The 20,330-nt window shown below is 35.9% G+C and overlaps 1 protein-coding gene across 1 annotated transcript in view; it reads left to right on the top strand.

The window, feature by feature from the left end:
- CEP112 (centrosomal protein 112) overlaps positions 1–20,330 on the top strand; it is a 589,318-nt gene that overhangs the window by 189,552 nt on the left and 379,436 nt on the right. Inside the window, exon 17 of the mRNA XM_051996640.1 lies at positions 2,031–2,166. Coding sequence (XP_051852600.1) covers positions 2,031–2,166 — 136 coding nt within the window. The remainder of the gene's footprint in view (positions 1–2,030; positions 2,167–20,330) is intronic.

Raw genomic sequence — 20,330 nt, 5'->3', positions numbered from 1 at the left:
TTAACTTGTCTGTTAATTATTTTAAATGGAATTTCTCGTTGTCTTCTCCTGCTGAATTTTTTGGTAACATACAGAAATGCCAGTGATTTCTTTGGGCTTATTTTTATATCTTTCTCTTTGCTGAAGTTCTTGTTTCAAATATTTTTTTTTATTTCACTCTCTAAAATGTTTAAGTATACCAATCTATCACTTGCAAAGAGCGATAGTTTTGTTTTCATCATTGTATCTGCTTATTCTTTAATTTTCTTTTTTTCTTGTCATTGCTATAGCTAGTATTTCTTGTACAATATTAAATAGTAATGGTATTAATCAACATCTTTGCTTTACCCCTGATCTTATTTTAGTAGCTTCTAGCTTATCCCCGATTTCTTTTTTTATTGATTCAGGATTCTGATTATTGGGGAATAGTTTTCTTATCAGGTCTACATAATGGAAAGAGATACTACAAGAAATGGGAGTTTTAGTATGATTAATCTCAGCTTTCTTAAAATTTTCCCTTCATCTGAAACTGTTGACCCATGTTGTATGAATGGAAAAATTTCAATTGATTTGTTCCCTGCTTTTGGAAGAGTGTAAAAATATAGATCCGTTATTTTCCTTTGTTTAAGGAATCTAGGTAGATGTGTGTCAAAAATTTGAAAGAAAAATAACTTTTTTCTCCTCTGTGTGTGTGTGTGTGTGTGTGTGTGTGTGTGTGTGTGTCTGTTTACTACTACCTTCTTCTCTGTCAGATATATTGGAGGAATGAAATACATATATCCATAGTACAAGATTAACTATACTTTAAAAAGAAATCTTAAACATATTAAAATAATAGCATAATAAATTTCAAAAACAAACTTCTTAAGCATAAAACATTGAGGATACATTCTCAGCACCTTCTGGAGAAGTGCCAATAAAAGTACAGGAAAAGGTGGGAGAGTATGGATTTACCAGTTCTTTTCTTAGCAGTAAGAATGACTTAGGCCTCTTTGTATCTATTTTGTGTGGCTGCTCCGTATCTCAATTACAGCCTTTACCTTAGCCACTTGGCATTTGGCTCCCTATCCATTCCTTTCAGTTTGCTGCAATAGTTATAGCAGGTCTACTCTTGGGCCCTTAGCTAGATCCCTCTATCTTTCCTTGTGTTCACCAGTCCCCCAAAAAGATGTCTGAGGCACTGTTCAGTTACACTTATTCTTGCCCTGGCATCAGTGGCTGGCTGCTAACTTAGGCCCCAGTGTACTTATTTCTGGGATTCATTCATATTTTTCTATTCTCAGGATTCCAATTTCTCCAGAACTTGAGGAGTTAAGTACTGTGGATAAATATGTCTGACAGATGACAGTTGTTCTTTAACATCTCTTTTATACCATTTTGTAAATAGTCTTATTCATCTTCTGATTCTCTTTTTTGTAGATTTCTTCTGCCATAGACAACTAAGTGGGTCAGTGGATAGAGTGCTGGGAACTGGAATCAGAAATGACAGAATTCAAAACCAACCTCAGATATTAACTAGCTGGGTGACCCCGGGGGAAGTCACATAATTGCTTCTGACTGCCTCACTTTCTTCAGCTATAAAATGGGGATAATGATAGCCCATACCAAGTTGAGAAATTAAGGATCAAATGAGATAATTTTTGTAAAGAGCTGGAAAAAGCATATAATAGGCAGTTAAGAAATGCCTTTTACCTTCCTTCTTTCTGCCTATTTGCAAATAGATTCTAATTTGTTCGAAAAAATAAATAAGTAAAATGGTTTGATGAATATGTGCTTTTCTTTTAGGCAAAGCCACTAAAGGATAGGGAATGCTGAGAAGTAGGATGCCAATCATCTTTTTACCCCCTCACAATTCAAATGTTAGAAAATCCCTGTCTCTCAGGTGATAACTATTACATTCTTTTATCATCTTAAGGGAAATTTAGTTATGAACTGAGACAGAAAATTCAAACGAATATGAATTTAAAGATAGCTAAAGTCTTTTAAAATACAAAGTATAGTTGTTCATTTATTTGATATTTGAACTTTGAAGATTTTCTGTTATTTTCTAGGGAAAAGGAGGAACAGCTGACTCGGGTGACAGAGATACAAAGGCTACAAGCCCAGCAGGCAGATGCTGCCCTTGAGGAATTTAAGCGGCAGGTCGAGCTAAACTCTGAGAAAGTCTATGCTGAAATGAAACAACAGGTAAAGTTACTGTGCTATCCTTTCTGAAACTTACTCTCTGAAAATCATACATTTTGATCTTGAAATACCTAGAACAGATTTCACTTTTTTATATTGCTATATTAAGTCCTTTAGATTCTTTGATGGAAAATAAGCGAGGAAAATTACCTGATTCTTCCTTATAAAAAAGAAACTTGAATAAATGGAATAATAGTTATGTGAATAGATGGATGGATGGAGAGAATTTTTAATTTTTTTTCTCAATAATGTAAATTATTGTTAAAATCTCATTTATAAAGCTATTCCTATATTCATGTCATAGATCATAAAATTGTATTTGTAAGAATTTCCTCACATTTTATAGTTCATTATAACAAATAATATTTCCAATCCATGTCCAGATAATAGCCAATCCTACACAATGAAAAAAAAAATACTGTTTTATGGTGTTTGCTATCCTCATTTACTAATTCACCCTGAAAGTTAAAATGAAGGCATTGTGAAGAGCAGAACTGAAATTCTTCTCAACTTTTTGCCATTTAGAAAATTCTCCATCCTCATATCAAAGATTTCTAACTTCTAGCAAAAAGACGTGTACTTACAAAACTGCCCCCCCCCCTTTAAATTATTAAACCTTTTTATTTACAAAGCATATGCATGGGTGATTTTTCCAACATTAACCCTTGCATAATCTTTTGTTCCAAATTTTCCCCTCCTTCCCCCCATATGTTGAAATACATGTTAGATCCAATATATACATATTTATACAGTCATCTTATTGCACAAGAAAAAATCAGATCAAGAAGGAAGAAAAAGAAAAACTGATTAAGAAAATGAAATATAAGCAAATAACATCAGATAATGAGAATGCTCTTTTTTTGTTCCACACTCTGTTCCCATACTTCTCTCTCTGGGTGTGGATAGCTCTCCTCATTACTGTACAAGTGGAACTGGTTTGAATCATCTCAATGTTGAAGAGAGCCATGTCCATCAGAATTGATAGTCGAAGAGTCTTGTTGTTACCATGTATAATGATCTTCTGGTTTTGCTCATTTCACTTAGCATCAGTTCATGTAGGTCTCTCCAAGCATCTCCGAAATCATCCTGCTAGTCATTTCTTATAGAACATAATATTCCATAGCACTTGTATACCATAATTTATTCAGCCATTCTCCAATCTTTAGGCATCTACTCCATTTTTAGTTTCTTATCACTACAAAGAGGGTTGCCACAAACATTTTTGCACATGTTGGTCCCTTTTCCTCCTTTAAGATCTCTTTGAGATATAGTCCCAGTAGAAACACTGGTGGATCATAGGGTATGCACAATTTGATAACTTTTTTAAAAATTGTTTTTATTAAAAATTTTTATTTACAAAGCTTATACATGGGTAATTTTTCCAATATTGACCCTTGTATAACCTTTTGTTCCAAATTTTCCCTTTCTTTCCCCTATCCCCCATCTGGCAGGTAATCTAGTACACGTTAAATATGTTGAAATACATGTTAGATCCAATACATAACAGTATTAACAACAGTATTATCCAATATATAACATACAGTTATTTGGTTGCACATGAAAAATCAGATCAAGAAGGAAGAAAAAGAAAAACTGAGAAAAAAAAATGCAAGCAAATAACCACAGAGAGAGTAAGATTGCTATGTTGTGTTTCACACTCTGTTCCCATGGTTCTCTCTCTGGGAGTAGATGGTTCTCTTCATCAGTGCACAAGTGGAATTGAATTGAATCATCTCATGTTGAAGAGAGCCACATCTGTCAGAATTGATCATCATATAGTCTTGTTGCTGTGTATAATGATTGCCTGGTTCTGCTCATTTCACTTTGCATCAGTTCATCTAGGTCTTTCCAAGGCTCTCTGAAATCATCCTACTGGTCATTTCTTACAGAACAATAGTATTCCTTAGCATTCATATACTATAATTTATTCAGCCATTCTCCAGTTGATGGGGTATCCACTCAGTTTCCAGTTTCTTGCCACTACAAAGAGGGATGCCACAAACATTTTTGCACATGTAGGCCCCTTTCCTTCTTTTAAGATCTCTTTGGGATATAATCTCAGGAGAAACACTGCTGGATCAAAGGGTGTGCACAGTTTGATAATTTTTTGAGCGTAGTTCCATACTGCTCTCCAGAATGGTTGGATACGTTCACAGTTCCACCAACAATGTATCAGTGTCCCAGTTTTCCCACATCCCCTCCAACATTTGTCATTATCTTTTCCTGTCATTTTAGCAGTCTGACTAGCAGATATAGTGGTATCTCAGAGTTGTCTTAATTTGCATTTCTCTGAGCAGTAGTGATTTGGAGCACCTTTTCATGTGGCTAGAAATAGTTTCAATTTCTTTATCTAAAAATTGTCTGTTCATATCCTTTGACCATTTATAATTGGAGAATGGCTTGAAGTATTAAATTTGGGTCAATTCTCTATGTATTTTAGAAATGAGGCCTTTATCAGATCCTTTGGATGTAAAAATGTTTTCCCAGTTTATTGCTTGCCTTCTAATCTTGTCTGCATTAGTTTTGCTTGTACAAAACCCTTTTAATTTAATATAATCAAAAATTTCTATTTTGTGATCAATAATGATCTCTAGTTCTTCTTTGGTCACAAATTTCTTCCTCCTCCACAAATCTGAAAGGTAAAGTATCCTATGTTCTTCTAATTTGTTTATAGTATCATTCTTTATGTCTAGAGCATGAATCCATTTCAACCTGATCTTGATATATGGTGTTAGGTGTGGGTTTATGCCTACTTTCTGCCATACTAGTTTTCAGTTTTCCCAGCAGTTTTTAGTGAATTCTTATCCCAAAAGGTGGGACTTTTTGGTTTGTCAAATACTAGATTGTTATAATCATTGGCTATTTTGTTCTGCGAACTTAACCTATTCCACTGATCAACTTCTCTATTTCTTAGCCAGTACCAAATGGTTTTGATAACTACTACTTTAAAATATAGTTTTAGATCTGGTACAGCTAGGCCACCTTCATTTGTTTTTCTCTTCATTGATTCCTTTGAAATTCTTGACCTTTTGTTCTTCCAGATGAATTTTGTTGTTATTTTTTCTAGTTCAGTAAAAGTGTCTTGGGAGCTTGATTGGTATAGCACTAAATAAATAGATTAGTTTAGGGAATGTTGTCATCTTTATTATACTCGCTTGACCTATCTACAACCATTTGATATTTTTCCAATTACTTAGATCTGACTTTATTTGTGTGGAAAGTGTTTTGTAGTTTTGCTTACATGTTTCCTGACTTTTCCTTAGTAGATAAATTCCCAAATATTTTATATTATCAACAGTTATTTTAAATGGAATTTCTCTTTCTATCTCTTGCTGTTGGATTTCTTTAGTGATGTATAAGAATACTGATGATTTATGTAGATTTATTTTGTATCCTGCAACATTGCTAAAGTTGTGAATTATTTCTAATAGCTTTTTAGTTGATTCTCTGAGGTTCTATAAGTATACCATCATATCATCTGCAAAGAGTGATGATTTGATTTCCTCATTACCTACTCTAATTCCTTTAATTCACCATGGAAGCTATTGTCAGAGTCCTCTTTACTTTTTTACTCATTTAAAAAAAAAATAAGGCCTGCTTTTAGGATGGGGGCAAGTTTTCCAAGCTTCCTTTATAAGAAGCAGCTTCCTCTAAAAGTGACCATGCCTATGCTGGGTCTTCTGGGTGGCTGTGGATGGCTCCTGTGAGATTCTGGCATTTTGGGGTTCACTATTGATCTTTTATATTTGTGTTAGATATTTTATAACTTTTCTGCTGAAAAGTTGCTGGCTTGCAATCAGGGCAGAGTGGCTAACACTGCTGTAGATTCCTGTAGATTCCTCCCTGTAGATTCTGTGCCACATGGAAACTATATTGCCCCAAGACTCTGAGCTATCTGCACTGGCATTTGTACTCAGCTGTTTGTGCTTTGCTGCCTCTCTTCCATTTCCAATTGAAACAGATCTTTTCTGGTGATTGAAAATTTTTTTTTGCTGATAATTTGTTGCACTCTCAATATTTATGGATTCTTCTGGTCCAGAACTAATTCAGCGGATTGTAGAGAAGGTCAGAGAGAAACATGTGTCATCTCTGCAGTCTTGGCTCCTCCCCGTTCCTACCCCCCCTCAAAAAAAAAAAAACAAAAAAACCTCATTTATAAACTGAAGAACCTAAGACAGCTTCTGTCTCTGTTCTATTTCTCTCATTGTTTTTAATTTTCTATCATTTTCTCTTTATCATCTACTTACTACACATAGATTATGCCAAGATTGTAGGCTAAAAAAGTGGTTGACCTCTGCCCTGTTATATTCATTTGTTCATTTGTCCAATAAATATTTATTACATGCTTAATTAGTTGTTGATGCATTATACTGAGTTCCTGGGGATACAGAAGTGAAAGATGACAGATCCTGTCCTTAAAATCTACTAAGGAAATAAAATAGGTAGAAAAGGGACTCTAATATAAACTAATATGTAATGCAGAAAAGTACTTATCCACACACAAAATCTAGAAAAACAACAAGGAAGAGATTACTTATAGCAATACCAATGCAACCAAAATTAGAAGGAAAGCAGAAAGCTGGGAAATGATCTTATGAGAATCATTAAAGGCCTAATGTCTTAAATATGTAGAGAACTGAGTCAAATTTATTGATTAGAGAAACACAAATTAAAACAACTGAAGTCCCACCCCATACCTATCAGATTGACTAATATGACAGAAAAGGAAAATAATAAATGTTTGACAGGATATGGAAAAATTTGTACACTAATGTACTATTGGTAGAGTTGTGAACTGATCCCACCATTCTAGAGAGTAATTTTGTACTGTGCTTAAAGAGTATAAAACCATGCATACCCTTTGACCCAGTAGTACCATGATTAGGTCTGAATACCAAAGAGATCATAGAAAAGGGAAAGGGACCTATATGTACAGAATATTTATAGCTCTTTTTGTGGTGGCAAAAATTGGAAATTGAGGAGTGCCTATCAATTTGGGGAATAGTTGTAATGTTCTTCTCTAAAATATATTGTTTTCTGGGAGCAGGTTTCTTGGGGGACTTCTGGAGGCAGCCTTAGTTTCATTCTATAATCACCCCAAATGCAACCAGGAGTTTATTGTCTCCTTCAAAGTCTTGTCTCTTTTCCTAGGCTTTTTTAGAGGCCCATCTCTCTCCTTGATTCCAAAAGCTCCTGCTGCTAGTCCTTTGCCTCTGCCAGCTTCTGCCTCTAGCTCCCTCGAATCCAAAGGTTTGTGCCGCACACTCCAGCCAGCACAAAAGTGGAAGATGGGATGAATCTGTCTCTTTCTCTGAGAGCTTCTAATGGGCTTCTGTGTATCTGGCCCTGAGAGCTTCTTGCTTATATGCTGACATTGAGTACACACCAATCATTATGTCACTAGGAAATCATTATTTATTGTAGGATTAAATCAATGCTAAACTAGATTTAACCACTGTCTCCTCAATTCTACTTACTTAGAATCTTGTAAGAATCCTAACAAATAGTTGTGGTATATTAATATAATTGTGCTGTAAGAAATGATGAGTAGGCATATTTTTATGAAAACTTAGAAAGACAGAAGTTAACCGATCCAAAGTGAAATGAGCAAAACCAGGTGAACACTGTACACAGAAACAGCAATATTTTATGATGAACAATTATAAATGACTTCAATCTTTTTAGCAATACAGTGATCAAAGATCATTCCAAAAAAGATTTATGATAGAAAATTCTCTCCATAACTAGAGAAAGAAATGATGGAATCTAAACACAGATCAAGGCCTACTATTTTTACTTTTGTTTTTAATGTCTCTTTTTGGTCTGTTTCTTTAACAACATGCCAAATATGAAAATATGTTTTACATTATTGCACACATATAACCTATATCAAATTTCTTACTGTCCTAGTGAGTGGGACGAAGATGGACACAGGAAGGGAGAAAAATTTGGAATTCAGTTTTTTTAAAAGGAATGCTAAAAATTGGCTTTCCATGTAATTGGAAAAAAAAATTCCATTTAAAAAAATAATTCTAGCCATATTAGAACCAGAAAGATATCAACTTTAAAGACTTGAATTTTATTTCAGTAAATGGTTTGTCATCATTGAAGATATTATATGAAGCTCCCAAAAATGGGTTCTTGTTTCTCCTTCTCCTCCTAAATTCTGACCCACTCCTTTGTGGGTCATGCATAAATAGTATTTTTTTTTTTTTTTTTTTTTTTTACTTCCACAATGTCTATCCCCTTGCTTCTCAGTTAGCCTTTATCCAAGTTCAGGAACTTCTAACCTTGACTTTTACACTTCTAATATTGATCATTGTAATAGAACAATAGACTATTACATTTTTATCAGTTTCCCTGTTTCTAGTCTTTCTTCTTTCCAGACCATTCTTCATACAGGTGCTAAATTGATATTCCTAAAACATATATCCAAAATGTCACTAAAATTTCAGTTTGGTCCTATTGCTTCTAGGATAAAATTTTTAAAAATCATTTATCTGGCATAAAATCTTCTACAACATAATTCCCACCTGCCATTCCCATCTTATTTGTATAACTTTCTTTCATACATTGTCTTTTGCAATCAAACTAACCTGCTAATTATTCTCTATACATGATATTGATGAGGTGCAAATGATGAGGCTAGTGATAGTGAAGAGGTGTGAGAATTGGGGTGGGGAATCCCCTCTGGTTGATGCAGGTTCAATGCAAAAGAACTCACAAATCCAGAAATCTATATGGCAAAAGGGAATTTTATTATTCATTAAGAAGGAAACTTTCTCAGTGGGCAAAACTCCTCATTAGGAGTTTGGCACTGAGAAGCCAGCTTTGCTAGGAAGACAAACTTTTTAGTGGATAAAAAAGCCTGTTAGAAAAATTAGAAAGGTTAACACTGAGAGGAGAATATTTCCACAGTGGGCAAAAGTCCTGTAAGGCAGCTTTGCCTTACAAATTCCTGTTTTGGACTTTTGCAAAGATTTGAGGTTCAAAGTTGTCTTTTATTACCCATCTGAAACTTGAGCTTCAATGCCCCAGGCCTAGATTTCTAGTTGAAAGGAGATTACTTATCTTGGAGTTTCAAGCCACTCAATAGGACTATCAGGTTGAGATCTCCAACTGAATGAGACTACTTAACTTGGGGAAGGCATTGTTTGGGAAAGTATGCCTTTCCCAGGGGAGAGCCTGAGACCCTGAATCACCCTTCTTTTACAGATTAAAGGGGACACAGTTTCAGGATTCAACCCCATCAGTATCCTATTTCTTGCTTCTATATAAATGGTTCTTCATCTTTAGAATATGCTTTTTTTTTTTGCCCTTTATAAAAAATATTAGCTTTCTTTAAAATTCAATTGAGATTTCATTCCCTTTGAGAAGGAGTTTCTTGATTACCTCTAATTTTTAGTGCTTCCTTCTTCAGTTTTATAGCATATAAATTTATTTAATTCTCTACATATTGCACCCTTCCAAAAAAACATAAATTCCTTTAGGGCAGGGACTATTTAATTTTAATTTGCAAGCTAATTGCTTACACACAATGGATACTTGATAATATTTCTTACATTGAATTGCTTATTTACTATAACAATTCATATTTTTATAGCCCTTTAAGATTTATAACACTTTTTCTTCCCAGAAACCTTGTGTTAGGGGATACAAGTATTATTATCTTTATATTACAAAAGAGGAAAGATTCTTCTAAGAATCTCTAGCTTTTGTTGAAGTCTAAGAGATGATGGATGAAAGGCAATCATTTAGGTCAACTCTCCCAACATTCCCCTCAAACAACTTTAAAAATCATTCCAGAAATCACATTTTGTAGTGGCAGAGCCAAGAAAAAGTTGTGATGAGACATTTTTTCTGGCCTAAGTAAATTTAACAATCTTAGCAGGAGAAATCAATAACACCAGGGTGGAGGTCTGTCTGAGCTTACACATGTGGCAACAGTAGTATATACTAATGCCAGCACTTGTTAGTACAGAGTCACACTAACACTTGTAGCTAAAAGGGACAGGCACTATTCTTTTGTAAAGATAAGAGGGCATATCAGGAACGCAATAACTGTAATAGTCCCAGCATCACACCACTGTGAAAGTACCAAAAATGTGTAGAACTCCAGAACTTGCTTTGAAAATAGCAGCACAAAAAAGCATGACACTTAGAACAGTGCCTTCCAATCTCCAAAAAGCAGAGCCAAACTTTTACATAAAGTTCAAAGTTAAGAAAGAGGCTAGTAGGAGACTTCCGGTTAAGATGGCGGAGAGGAGGCTCACAGTTGCATAAGCTCCGTGCTTTCTCTCACTATCCACTTCATTACAAGCCTCTGAATCAATGCTTGACTGAAAAAAACCCACAAATAGTTACCAAGAGAAGCCATCCTTGAGATCCGCCAAGAAAGGTCTGTCTTTACTGGAGGGCTGGGGCGGTTTTAGATCAGGCGCAGGCGGCGGGCAGCGGCAGTGAGAGCACGGGAGCAGACTGGAGAGGGGGTGGGGAGTGATCGCAGCTGTCTCTGCGGGGAGAGCTTCGCTACAGGTTTGGAACCTGCAGCAAGTCAACAGCCCAGCAGAGAAGCTAAAAACACCGGGGCTGAAGAACACAACCGCAAACAGCTGGAGTCTCTCAGGACTTGGCCGCCCCCCCCTTCCCCCCCCCTCAGTGACTCAGCACGCTTTGGGATCTCAGAGCGCAGGCGCAGCACAGTCCTGCTAGTGCCTCACTGCTGCCACCTGCAGTCTGTAGAGGAAGCTCGATAACACACCCAGCCCCCCCCCCAAAGAAAGACTCCAGTTTTTTCTGTTTTTCTTTGGTAGTTTGTCTCTGATTAATAGACAGAATGAGCAAGAAGCTGAAGAGGACTTTAACCCTAGACAGCTTCTACACAGATAGAGAGCAGACTCTAAATCCTGAGGAGACTAAAAACAGGCAGTCCCCAGGTGATTCCCCAAAGGAGGAGATCATCTGTTCCTCAGCACAGATGAACCTCATAGAAGTGATTAAAAAGGCTCTCACAAGGGAGCTAGAAGAAAAATGGGGAAAGCAGAGTGAGGCTTGGCAAAAGGAGAAGGAAGCTTGGGAAAAGGAGAGGGAGGCTTGGCAAAAGAGCCTGGAGAAGTCAGTTAAAGAGAGAGTGGATAAAGAAGTAAAATCCTTGAAAAATAGGATTAGTGAACTGGAAAACAAAATTGGCGAAATGGAAAAAAATTCCACAGAACAAAAGAACTCAATTGGACAATTAGAGAAAGATTTTAAAAAAGTGAGTGAAGAGAATACTTCACTGAAAATCAGAATTGAACAAGTGGAATTGAATGACTCGAGGAGACAAGAAGAATCAGTCAAGCAAATCCAAAAAAATCAAACAATGGAGAAAAATGTGAAATACCTTCTGGGAAAGACAACAGACCTGGAAAACAGATCCAGGAGAGACAATCTGAGAATCATTGGACTCCCAGAAAAACATGATGAAAAAAAGAGCCTGGACACTGTCTTCCAGGAAATTATCAAAGAGAACTGCCCAGAAGTCATAGGAACAGAGGAAAAAATAAACATTGAAAGGATTCATCGATCACCCACTGAAAGGGATCCTAAAATCAAAACACCAAGGAATATAGTGGCCAAATGCCAGAACCCTCAGATGAAAGAAAAAATATTGCAAGCGGCTAGAAAAACCCAATTCAAGTATCAAGGAGCCACAATAAGGATCACCCAGGATCTGGCAGCATCCACATTAAAAGATCGAAGGGCCTGGAATATGATATTCCGAAAGGCTAAGGAACTTGGTATGCAACCAAAAATAACTTACCCAGCGAGAATGAGCATCTTTTTCCAGGGAAGAAGATGGACATTCAACGAAGTAAGCGAATTTCATCTATTTCTGATGAAAAAACCAGAACTTAACAAAAAGTTTGATCTACAAATATAGAACTCAAGAGAAATCTAAAAAGGTAAAGATTAATCTTGGGAACTATATTTTGACTATATAGATGCATAAAGAATACATGTATACCTTGTTCTAGAAATTGATGTGGAAAGGACATTGTACCAGAAAAAGGGTAAAGTGGGGGTAGTACATCTCATGAAGAGGCATAGGAAACCTATTATATCTGAGAGAAAGAATGGAGGGGGATGAATATAGTGGGTATCTTACTGCCTTCAGAATTGGCTTTAAGTGAAAAATCTTAAGACATATTCAATCTATGGTGAAACTTCTCCCATCTCATTGAAAAGTGAGAAGGGAAAAGTGGAAAGGGAAGGAATAAGCTAAGCGGAAGGGAATACGGGAACTGGGAGGGAAAGGGGTAAGATAGGGGGAGGAACTCTAAGGCAGGGGGAGGGACACTAAAAAGGGAGGGCTGTGAGAAACAAGGGTGCTCACAAGCTTAATACTTGGAAGGGGGGGAAAGGGGAAAGAAGGGAGGAAAGCATAAACCGGGGTTAACAAGATGGCAAGTAATACAGAATTGGTCATTCTAACCATAAATGTGAATGGGGTAAACTCCCCCATAAAGAGGAAGCGGTTAGCAGAATGGATTAAAAGCCAGAATCCTACAATATGTTGTTTACAGGAAACACACCTGAAGCGGGGAGATACATGCAGGTTAAAGGTAAAAGGTTGGAGCAAAATCTACTATGCTTCAGGTGAAGTCAAAAAAGCAGGGGTAGCCATCCTGATCTCAGATCAAGCTAAAGCAAAAATTGACCTAATTAAAAGAGATAAGGAAGGACACTATATCTTGCTAAAGGGTAGCATGGATAATGAAGCACTATCTATATTAAACATATATGCACCAAGTGGGGTAGCATCTAAATTCTTAAAAGAGAAACTAAGAGAGCTGCAAGAAGAAATAGACAGTAAAACTATAATAGTGGGAGATCTTAACCTTGCACTCTCAGAATTAGATAAATCAAACCAGAAAATAAATAAGAAAGAAGTCAAAGAGGTAAACAGAATACTAGAAAAGCTAGATATGATAGATCTCTGGAGAAAATGTAATGGAGACAGAAAGGAATACACTTTCTTTTCAGCAGTTCATGGAACCTATACAAAAATTGACCATATATTAGGACATAAAAACCTCAAACTCAAATGTAGTAAGGCAGAAATAGTAAATGCATCCTTTTCAGACCACGATGCAATGAAAATTACATTCAACAAAAAAGCAGGGGGAAGTAGACCAAAAAATAATTGGAAACTAAATAATCTCATACTAAAGAATGATTGGGTAAAACAGCAAATCATAGACATAATTAATAACTTCACCCAAGAAAACGATAATAATGAGACATCATACCAAAATGTATGGGATGCAGCCAAAGCGGTAATAAGGGGAAATTTCATATCTCTAGAGGCCTATTTGTATAAAATAGAGAAAGAGAAGGTCAATGAATTGGGTTTGCAATTAAAAATGCTAGAAAAGGAACAAATTAAAAACCCCCAGTCAAACACTAAACTTGAAATTCTAAAAGTAAAAGGTGAGATCAATAAAATTGAAAGTAAAAAAACTATTGAATTGATTAATAAAACTAAGAGTTGGTTCTATGAAAAAACCAACAAAATAGACAAACCCTTAGTAAATCTGATTAAAAAAAGGAAAGAGGAAAATCAAATTGTTAGTCTTAAAAATGAAAAGGGAGAACTCACCACTAACGAAGAGGAAATTAGAGCAATAATTAGGAGTTACTTTGCCCAACTTTATGCCAATAAATTCGACAACTTAAATGAAATAGAAAAATACCTCCAAAAATACAGCTTGCCCAAACTAACAGAGGAAGAAGTAAATATCCTAAACAGTCCCATCTCAGAAAAAGAAATAGAACAAACTATCAATCAACTCCCTAAGAAAAAATCCCCAGGACCAGATGGATTTACATGTGAATTCTACCAAACATTTAAAGAACAATTAACTCCAATGTTATATAAACTATTTGAAAAAATAGGGATTGAAGGAGTCCTACCAAACTCCTTTTATGACACAGATATGGTACTGATACCTAAACCAGGTAGGCTGAAAACAGAGAAAGAAAATTATAGACCAATCTCCCTAATGAATATTGATGCTAAAATCTTAAATAAAATATTAGCAAAAAGATTACAGAAAATTGTCACCAGGATAATACACTATGACCAAGTAGGATTTATACCAGGAATGCAGGGCTGGTTCAATATTAGGAAAACTATTAGCATAATTGACTATATCAATAACCAAACAAACAAAAACCACATGATCATCTCAATAGATGCAGAAAAAGCATTTGATAAAATCCAACATCCATTCCTAATAAAAACACTTGAGAGCATAGGAATAAATGGACTTTTCCTTAAAATAGTCAGGAGCATATATTTAAAACCATCAGTAAGCATCATATGCAATGGGGAAAAACTGGAACCTTTCCCAGTAAGATCTGGAGTGAAGCAAGGTTGCCCACTATCACCATTATTATTTAATATCGTATTAGAAACACTAGCCTCTGCAATAAGAGTCGAGAAAGAGATTAAAGGAATTAGAGTAGGCAATGAGGAAACCAAACTATCACTCTTTGCAGATGATATGATGGTATACCTAGAAAACCCCAGAGATTCTACTAAAAAGCTATTAGAAATAATTCATAATTTTAGCAAAGTAGCAGGATACAAAATAAATCCCCATAAATCCTCAACATTCTTATACACCACCAACAAAACCAACAGCAAGAGATACAAAGAGAAATTCCATTCAAAATAACTGTTGATAGCATAAAATATTTGGGAATCTACCTACCAAAGGAAAGTCAGGAATTATATGAGCAAAATTACAAAAAAGTTTTCACACAAATAAAGTCAGACTTAAATAATTGGAAAAATATTAAGTGCTCTTGGATAGGCCGAGCGAATATAATAAAGATGACAATACTCCCTAAACTAATCTATTTATTTAGTGCTATACCAATCAGACTTCCAAGAAAATATTTTATTGATCTAGAAAAAATAACAACAAAATTCATATGGAACAATAAAAAGTCGAGAATCTCAAGGGAACTAATGAAAAAAAAATCAAATGAAGGTGGCCTAGCTGTACCTGATCTAAAATTATATTATAAAGCAGCAGTCACCAAAACCATTTGGTATTGGCTAAGAAATAGATTAGTGGATCAGTGGAAAAGGCTAGGCTCACAAGACAGAATAGTCAATTATAGCAATCTAGTGTTTGACAAACCCAAAGCCCCTAACTTCTGGGAAAAGAATTCAATATTGGATAAAAACTGCTGGGATAATTGGAAATTAGTATGGCAGAAATTAGGCATGGACCCACACTTAACACCATATACCAAGATAAGATCAAAATGGGTCTATGACCTAGGCATAAAGAACGAGACTATAAATAAATTAGAGGAACATAGAATAGTTTATCTCTCAGACTTGTGGAGGAGAAAGAAATTTGTGACCAAAGATGAACTAGAGACCATTACTGATCACAAAATAGAAAATTTTGATTATATCAAATTAAAAAGCCTTTGTACAAACAGAATGAATGCAGACAAGATTAGTAGGAAAGCAACAAACTGGGAAAACATTTTCACAGTTAAAGGTTCTGATAAAGGCCTCATTTCCAAAATATATAGAGAACTGACTCAAATTTATAAGAAATCAAGCCATTCTCCAATTGATAAATGGTCAAAGGATATGAACAGACAATTTTCAGAGGATGAGATTGAAACTATTACCACTCATATGAAAGAGTGTTCCAAATCATTATTGATCAGAGAAATGCAAATTAAGACAACTCTGAGATACCACTACACACCTGTCAGATTGGCTAAGATGACAGGAAAAAATAATGATGAATGTTGGAGGGGATGCGGGAAAACTGGGACACTAATGCATTGTTGGTGGAGTTGTGAACGAATACAACCATTCTGGAGAGCAATCTGGAATTATGCCCAAAAAATTATCAAAATGTGCATATCCTTTGATCCAGCAGTGTTTCTATTGGGCTTATATCCCAAAGAAATACTAAAGAAGGGAAAGGGACCTGTATGTGCCAAAATGTTTGTAGCAGCCCTGTTTGTAGTGGCTAGAAACTGGAAAATGAATGGATGCCCATCAATTGGAGAATGGCTGGGTAAATTGTGGTATATGAATGTTATGGAATATTATTGTTCTGTAAGAAATGACCAGCAGGATGAATACAGAGAGGCTTGGAGAGACCTTCATGAACTGATGCTAAGTGAAATGAGCAGAACCAGGAGATCATTATACACTTCGACAACGATATTGTATGAGGACATATTTTGATGCAAGTGGATTTCTTTGACAAAGAGACCTGAGTTTCAATTGATAAATGACGGACAAAAGCAGCTACACCCAAAGAAAGAACACTGGGAAACGAATGTGAACTATCTGCATTTTTGTTTTTCTTCCCGGATTATTTATACCTTCTGAATCCAATTCTCCCTACGCAACAAGAGAACTGTTCGGTTCTGCAAACATATATTGTATCTAGGATATACTGCAACATATCCAACATATAAAGGACTGCTTGCCATCTAGGGGAGGGGGTGGAGGGAGGGAGGGGAAAAAAATCGGAACAGAAATGAGTGTCAATATAATGTAATTATTAAATAAAAAATTAAAAAAAAAAAAAAAAAAAAAAAGAAAGAGGCTAGTAGATAGGTCAAATAATAACAAAAAAGAATTTGACCATAAGAATTTGACACCATTACTATGATGTCAGAAAAGAAAAATGTACAAACTCAGAAGATAGCAATATGAAAACAGCTACCCCAAATCCCTCAAAGCAAAATTGAATAAAAGCTAAATGACAATTTCTGAAGAGTTCAAAAAAGGAAAATGTAGAGGAAAAATTGGGGAAATGTTTGAGAGTGATGCATGAAAATTCTGAAAAGAAAATTAATAGTTTGGTAAAAAGAGCACAATAAATACTGAAAAAAATAACCCCCTAAAAAGCAGAATCAGCCAAATAGCAATTGAGATACCACAGTTCATTGAAGAAAACAGTCTGTTGTGAATTATTGTCAAGTCTTTTCCAATAGGATATAATAAAGAAGGTATTCTTGGTTTAAGTATGACTATGAGAGCTATCAGAATAAATGAATGAGTGTAAATGCATATCATTGAAAGAGTTGGTAGATATGGGTACAGATCGTACAGTCATTAGAGGTGCCACTTGGCCCAGTCATGGCCAAAGATTAAGGCAGACACTTATATGACTGACATAGGAGGATCAATAGCAGCTAAAATTAGTGCTATTTTGAGATGGATATTTGAAGGTGAAACAGGAATTTTTACTCCTTTTGTAGTAAATAAAATCCCCACCAATCTGTGGAGAAGAGATATCTTACAACAGTTAGGATTACAATTGAGTACTTCAGCTTTTTAGGCAGGGCTGCTGTTGAAGGTTTGCCTGCACTCTCACCTGTTCCCTTTCAATGGAAAATTGATACACCAGTGTGGATAGAACAGTGGCCCTTAATAAGTGAAAAAATTCAGGTCTAATTAGATATTGTACAGGAGCAACTTGATCAAGGACACTTACAATCTTCTCTAAGTTCTTGAAATTCCCCTGTATTTGTTGTAAAAAAGAAATGGTAATGTTGACTAATTTAAGAAAAGTAAATGAACAGATGGAAATGATGGGAACTCTTCAGCTTTGACTTCCATCTTCTATTCAATTGCCTATAGAATGGCCTTTTGGGGTTATAGACACTAAGAATTAAGGACAAAGGAAAAAATAATAAAATAATTGAGAGTGGTGCAAAAGGAAATAAAAAAAGCTAATGAAGAGAACAATGCCTTAAAAAGCAAAAGTGGCCAATAGGGAAAGGAATACAAAAGCTAACTGAGGAAAATAATTCCTTAAAAAATAGAATTGAACAATGAAAGCTAATGGCTTTATGAGAAATCAAGATCCAATTAAGCAAAACAAAGAAAAATGAAAAAAATAAAAGGTGAAATGTCTCATTGGAGAAACAATTCACCCAAAAATAGATCCAGGAGAGATATTTTAAAAATTATTGGTCTACCTGAAAGTCATGATCAAAAAAAGATCCTGGACAAGATAGGATTGGATAGGAACAGGTGAGAGTATTGGCAGGCCTTCAACAGCAGCCTTGCCCAAAAAACTGAAGTACTCATTTGTACTCATTTGTAATCCTAATTGTTGTAGAATGTCTCTTCCCCATAGATTGATGGGGATTTTTTCAACTATAAAAGGAGTAAAAACTCCTGTTTTGCCTTCAAATGTCCATCTCAAAGGGGCAGTACTAACTTCAGCTGCTATTGATCCTCCTATGCCAGACATGTAGGTTTGCACCTATGTCTATCAATCCTTCTAATGATATGCCACTTACATAGATAGTGAGCATAGGATGGTCAGTTGTAATTGCTACAGTCCAGAATATTCCTGGATTCTGTTGCTTGGGGTCAGAATCTGGGCAACTATCACCAGATTGCTTATTAGGAGTCTTTATCAGTAAATCTGATGCTATTAGTTCTCCTGGTTGATAAGTCAACCATTGTTTACCTGTATTAGTGACTGGGATATTATCTACACATTTCCCAGTTTCCCACATCAGTGTATGGATAAACACTGTTTTGTAAGTACTCTTAGGAGGTGATATGGTCAAGTCTACTGTGCCTGGAGGCAAGGGATCCATAGGCTGGAGAGAAACAGATTTCACTTCTCCAGGGGGTATCTCAGTAGTCCCAACTGCATACAACTCTATTCTCCCCAATTGTAATCCCTTTTCCCCATCAGGTTGCTTCCTGGCTGATTAGTCATGCCTGAGTACTAAACTTCTAAAGACTCTGGGTGTAGCATTGGCTGCCATTATGACCCAAGTATTTTTTGTTTTGGGCCCTGAGTCTGGGCCCCTCATCCTGGGCCCCTCATCCTGTTTCCCTGAATCAATCTGCATTCTGACACCCAATGGATGCCTCTGTTGCATTTTGGACATGGGGTTTTGGATCTTGTTCTCCCACCCTGTTTTCTCACTCTGTCTCTATGCCAACATTGAGCTTTCAGATGCCCTACTTTACCACATTAAAAGCATTGATGGGTATCTCTGGAAGTCCCTTGTCAGAAGGAACTCTGTCTTCCCATGTTTGGATCTTGGGAAGTCTACATTATAGCCTGGCTATAAAATTCTATTCTCCCCAATTGCAATCCCTTTCCCCTATTAGATTGCTTCTCGGCTGATTGATCATGTGGAATTCCTGAACTTCTAAAGCCTCTCTGGGTATAACATCTGCTGCCATAATGTCCCAAGTTTTTTTTTTTTTTTTTTTTTTTTTTTTTTTGCATGGGGCCCTGGAGCCAAGCTTCATTTGCCATTTCCCTGAGTCGATCTACATTCTAATGCCTGATGGAAGCCTTTGTTGCATTTTGGACATAGAGTTTTGGGTCTTGTTCTCCCACCCTGTTTTTTACTCTATCTCTATGCCAATATTGAGCTTTCAAATGCCCTACTTTACTACATTGAAAGCATTGACAAGTCTCTCTAGAAATTCCTTGCCAAAAGGGACCCTGCCTTTCCATGTTCAGATCTTGAAAAGTCTGCATCATAGCCTGGGTATACAAGGCATTTGTGCCCACCACAGTGTCTTATGATCTCTAAAGGAGCATCCTTGTGTAATCCTAGTATAAACTTCATTAGCATTTTCTCTAGCAAATTGTCTTATCATAATTTCCATTGCTGCATTTTCATCAATAGTTCATATGACAGCTGTCTGCAGATGTCCCACAAAATCAGCAAAGAATTCATTTGGACCTTGTACTTTTTTCATGAAGCCTTCTCCTCTATCTTGTCTTCCTGGGAGGGTGTCCCATGCTTTGATTGCAGTTACAGTAATTTGCTCATATGCTGCTCTGGGGTAATTTGTGCTAAAGTGTCTGCATAAGGATCTACATCTGTTAGTTGATCAAAGGTGATTGGTATTTTAACTCCATGTTGCCTGTTTTGTTGGGCTTTTATTCTACAGAGTTCACTATACTCAGAAAGCCACAAGAAGTTTTGTCCAGGTTCTAAACATGTCTTTGCTATAGATTTCAAATCACTAGGGGTTAAAATTTCATAAGCCAAATTCTCTCATATCATCTTAACATAGGATGATGTAGATGCATAATGAGTGCAAGCCTTTTTCAGATCTTTGATAATTTCCAAATTAAAAA

The sequence above is a fragment of the Antechinus flavipes genome, chromosome 4 (assembly GCF_016432865.1).
Source record: "Antechinus flavipes isolate AdamAnt ecotype Samford, QLD, Australia chromosome 4, AdamAnt_v2, whole genome shotgun sequence".
Taxonomy (NCBI): Eukaryota; Metazoa; Chordata; class Mammalia; order Dasyuromorphia; family Dasyuridae; genus Antechinus; species Antechinus flavipes.
Note: the sequence above shows the minus strand (reverse complement) of the source record. Positions and strands in the feature narration are given on the sequence as shown.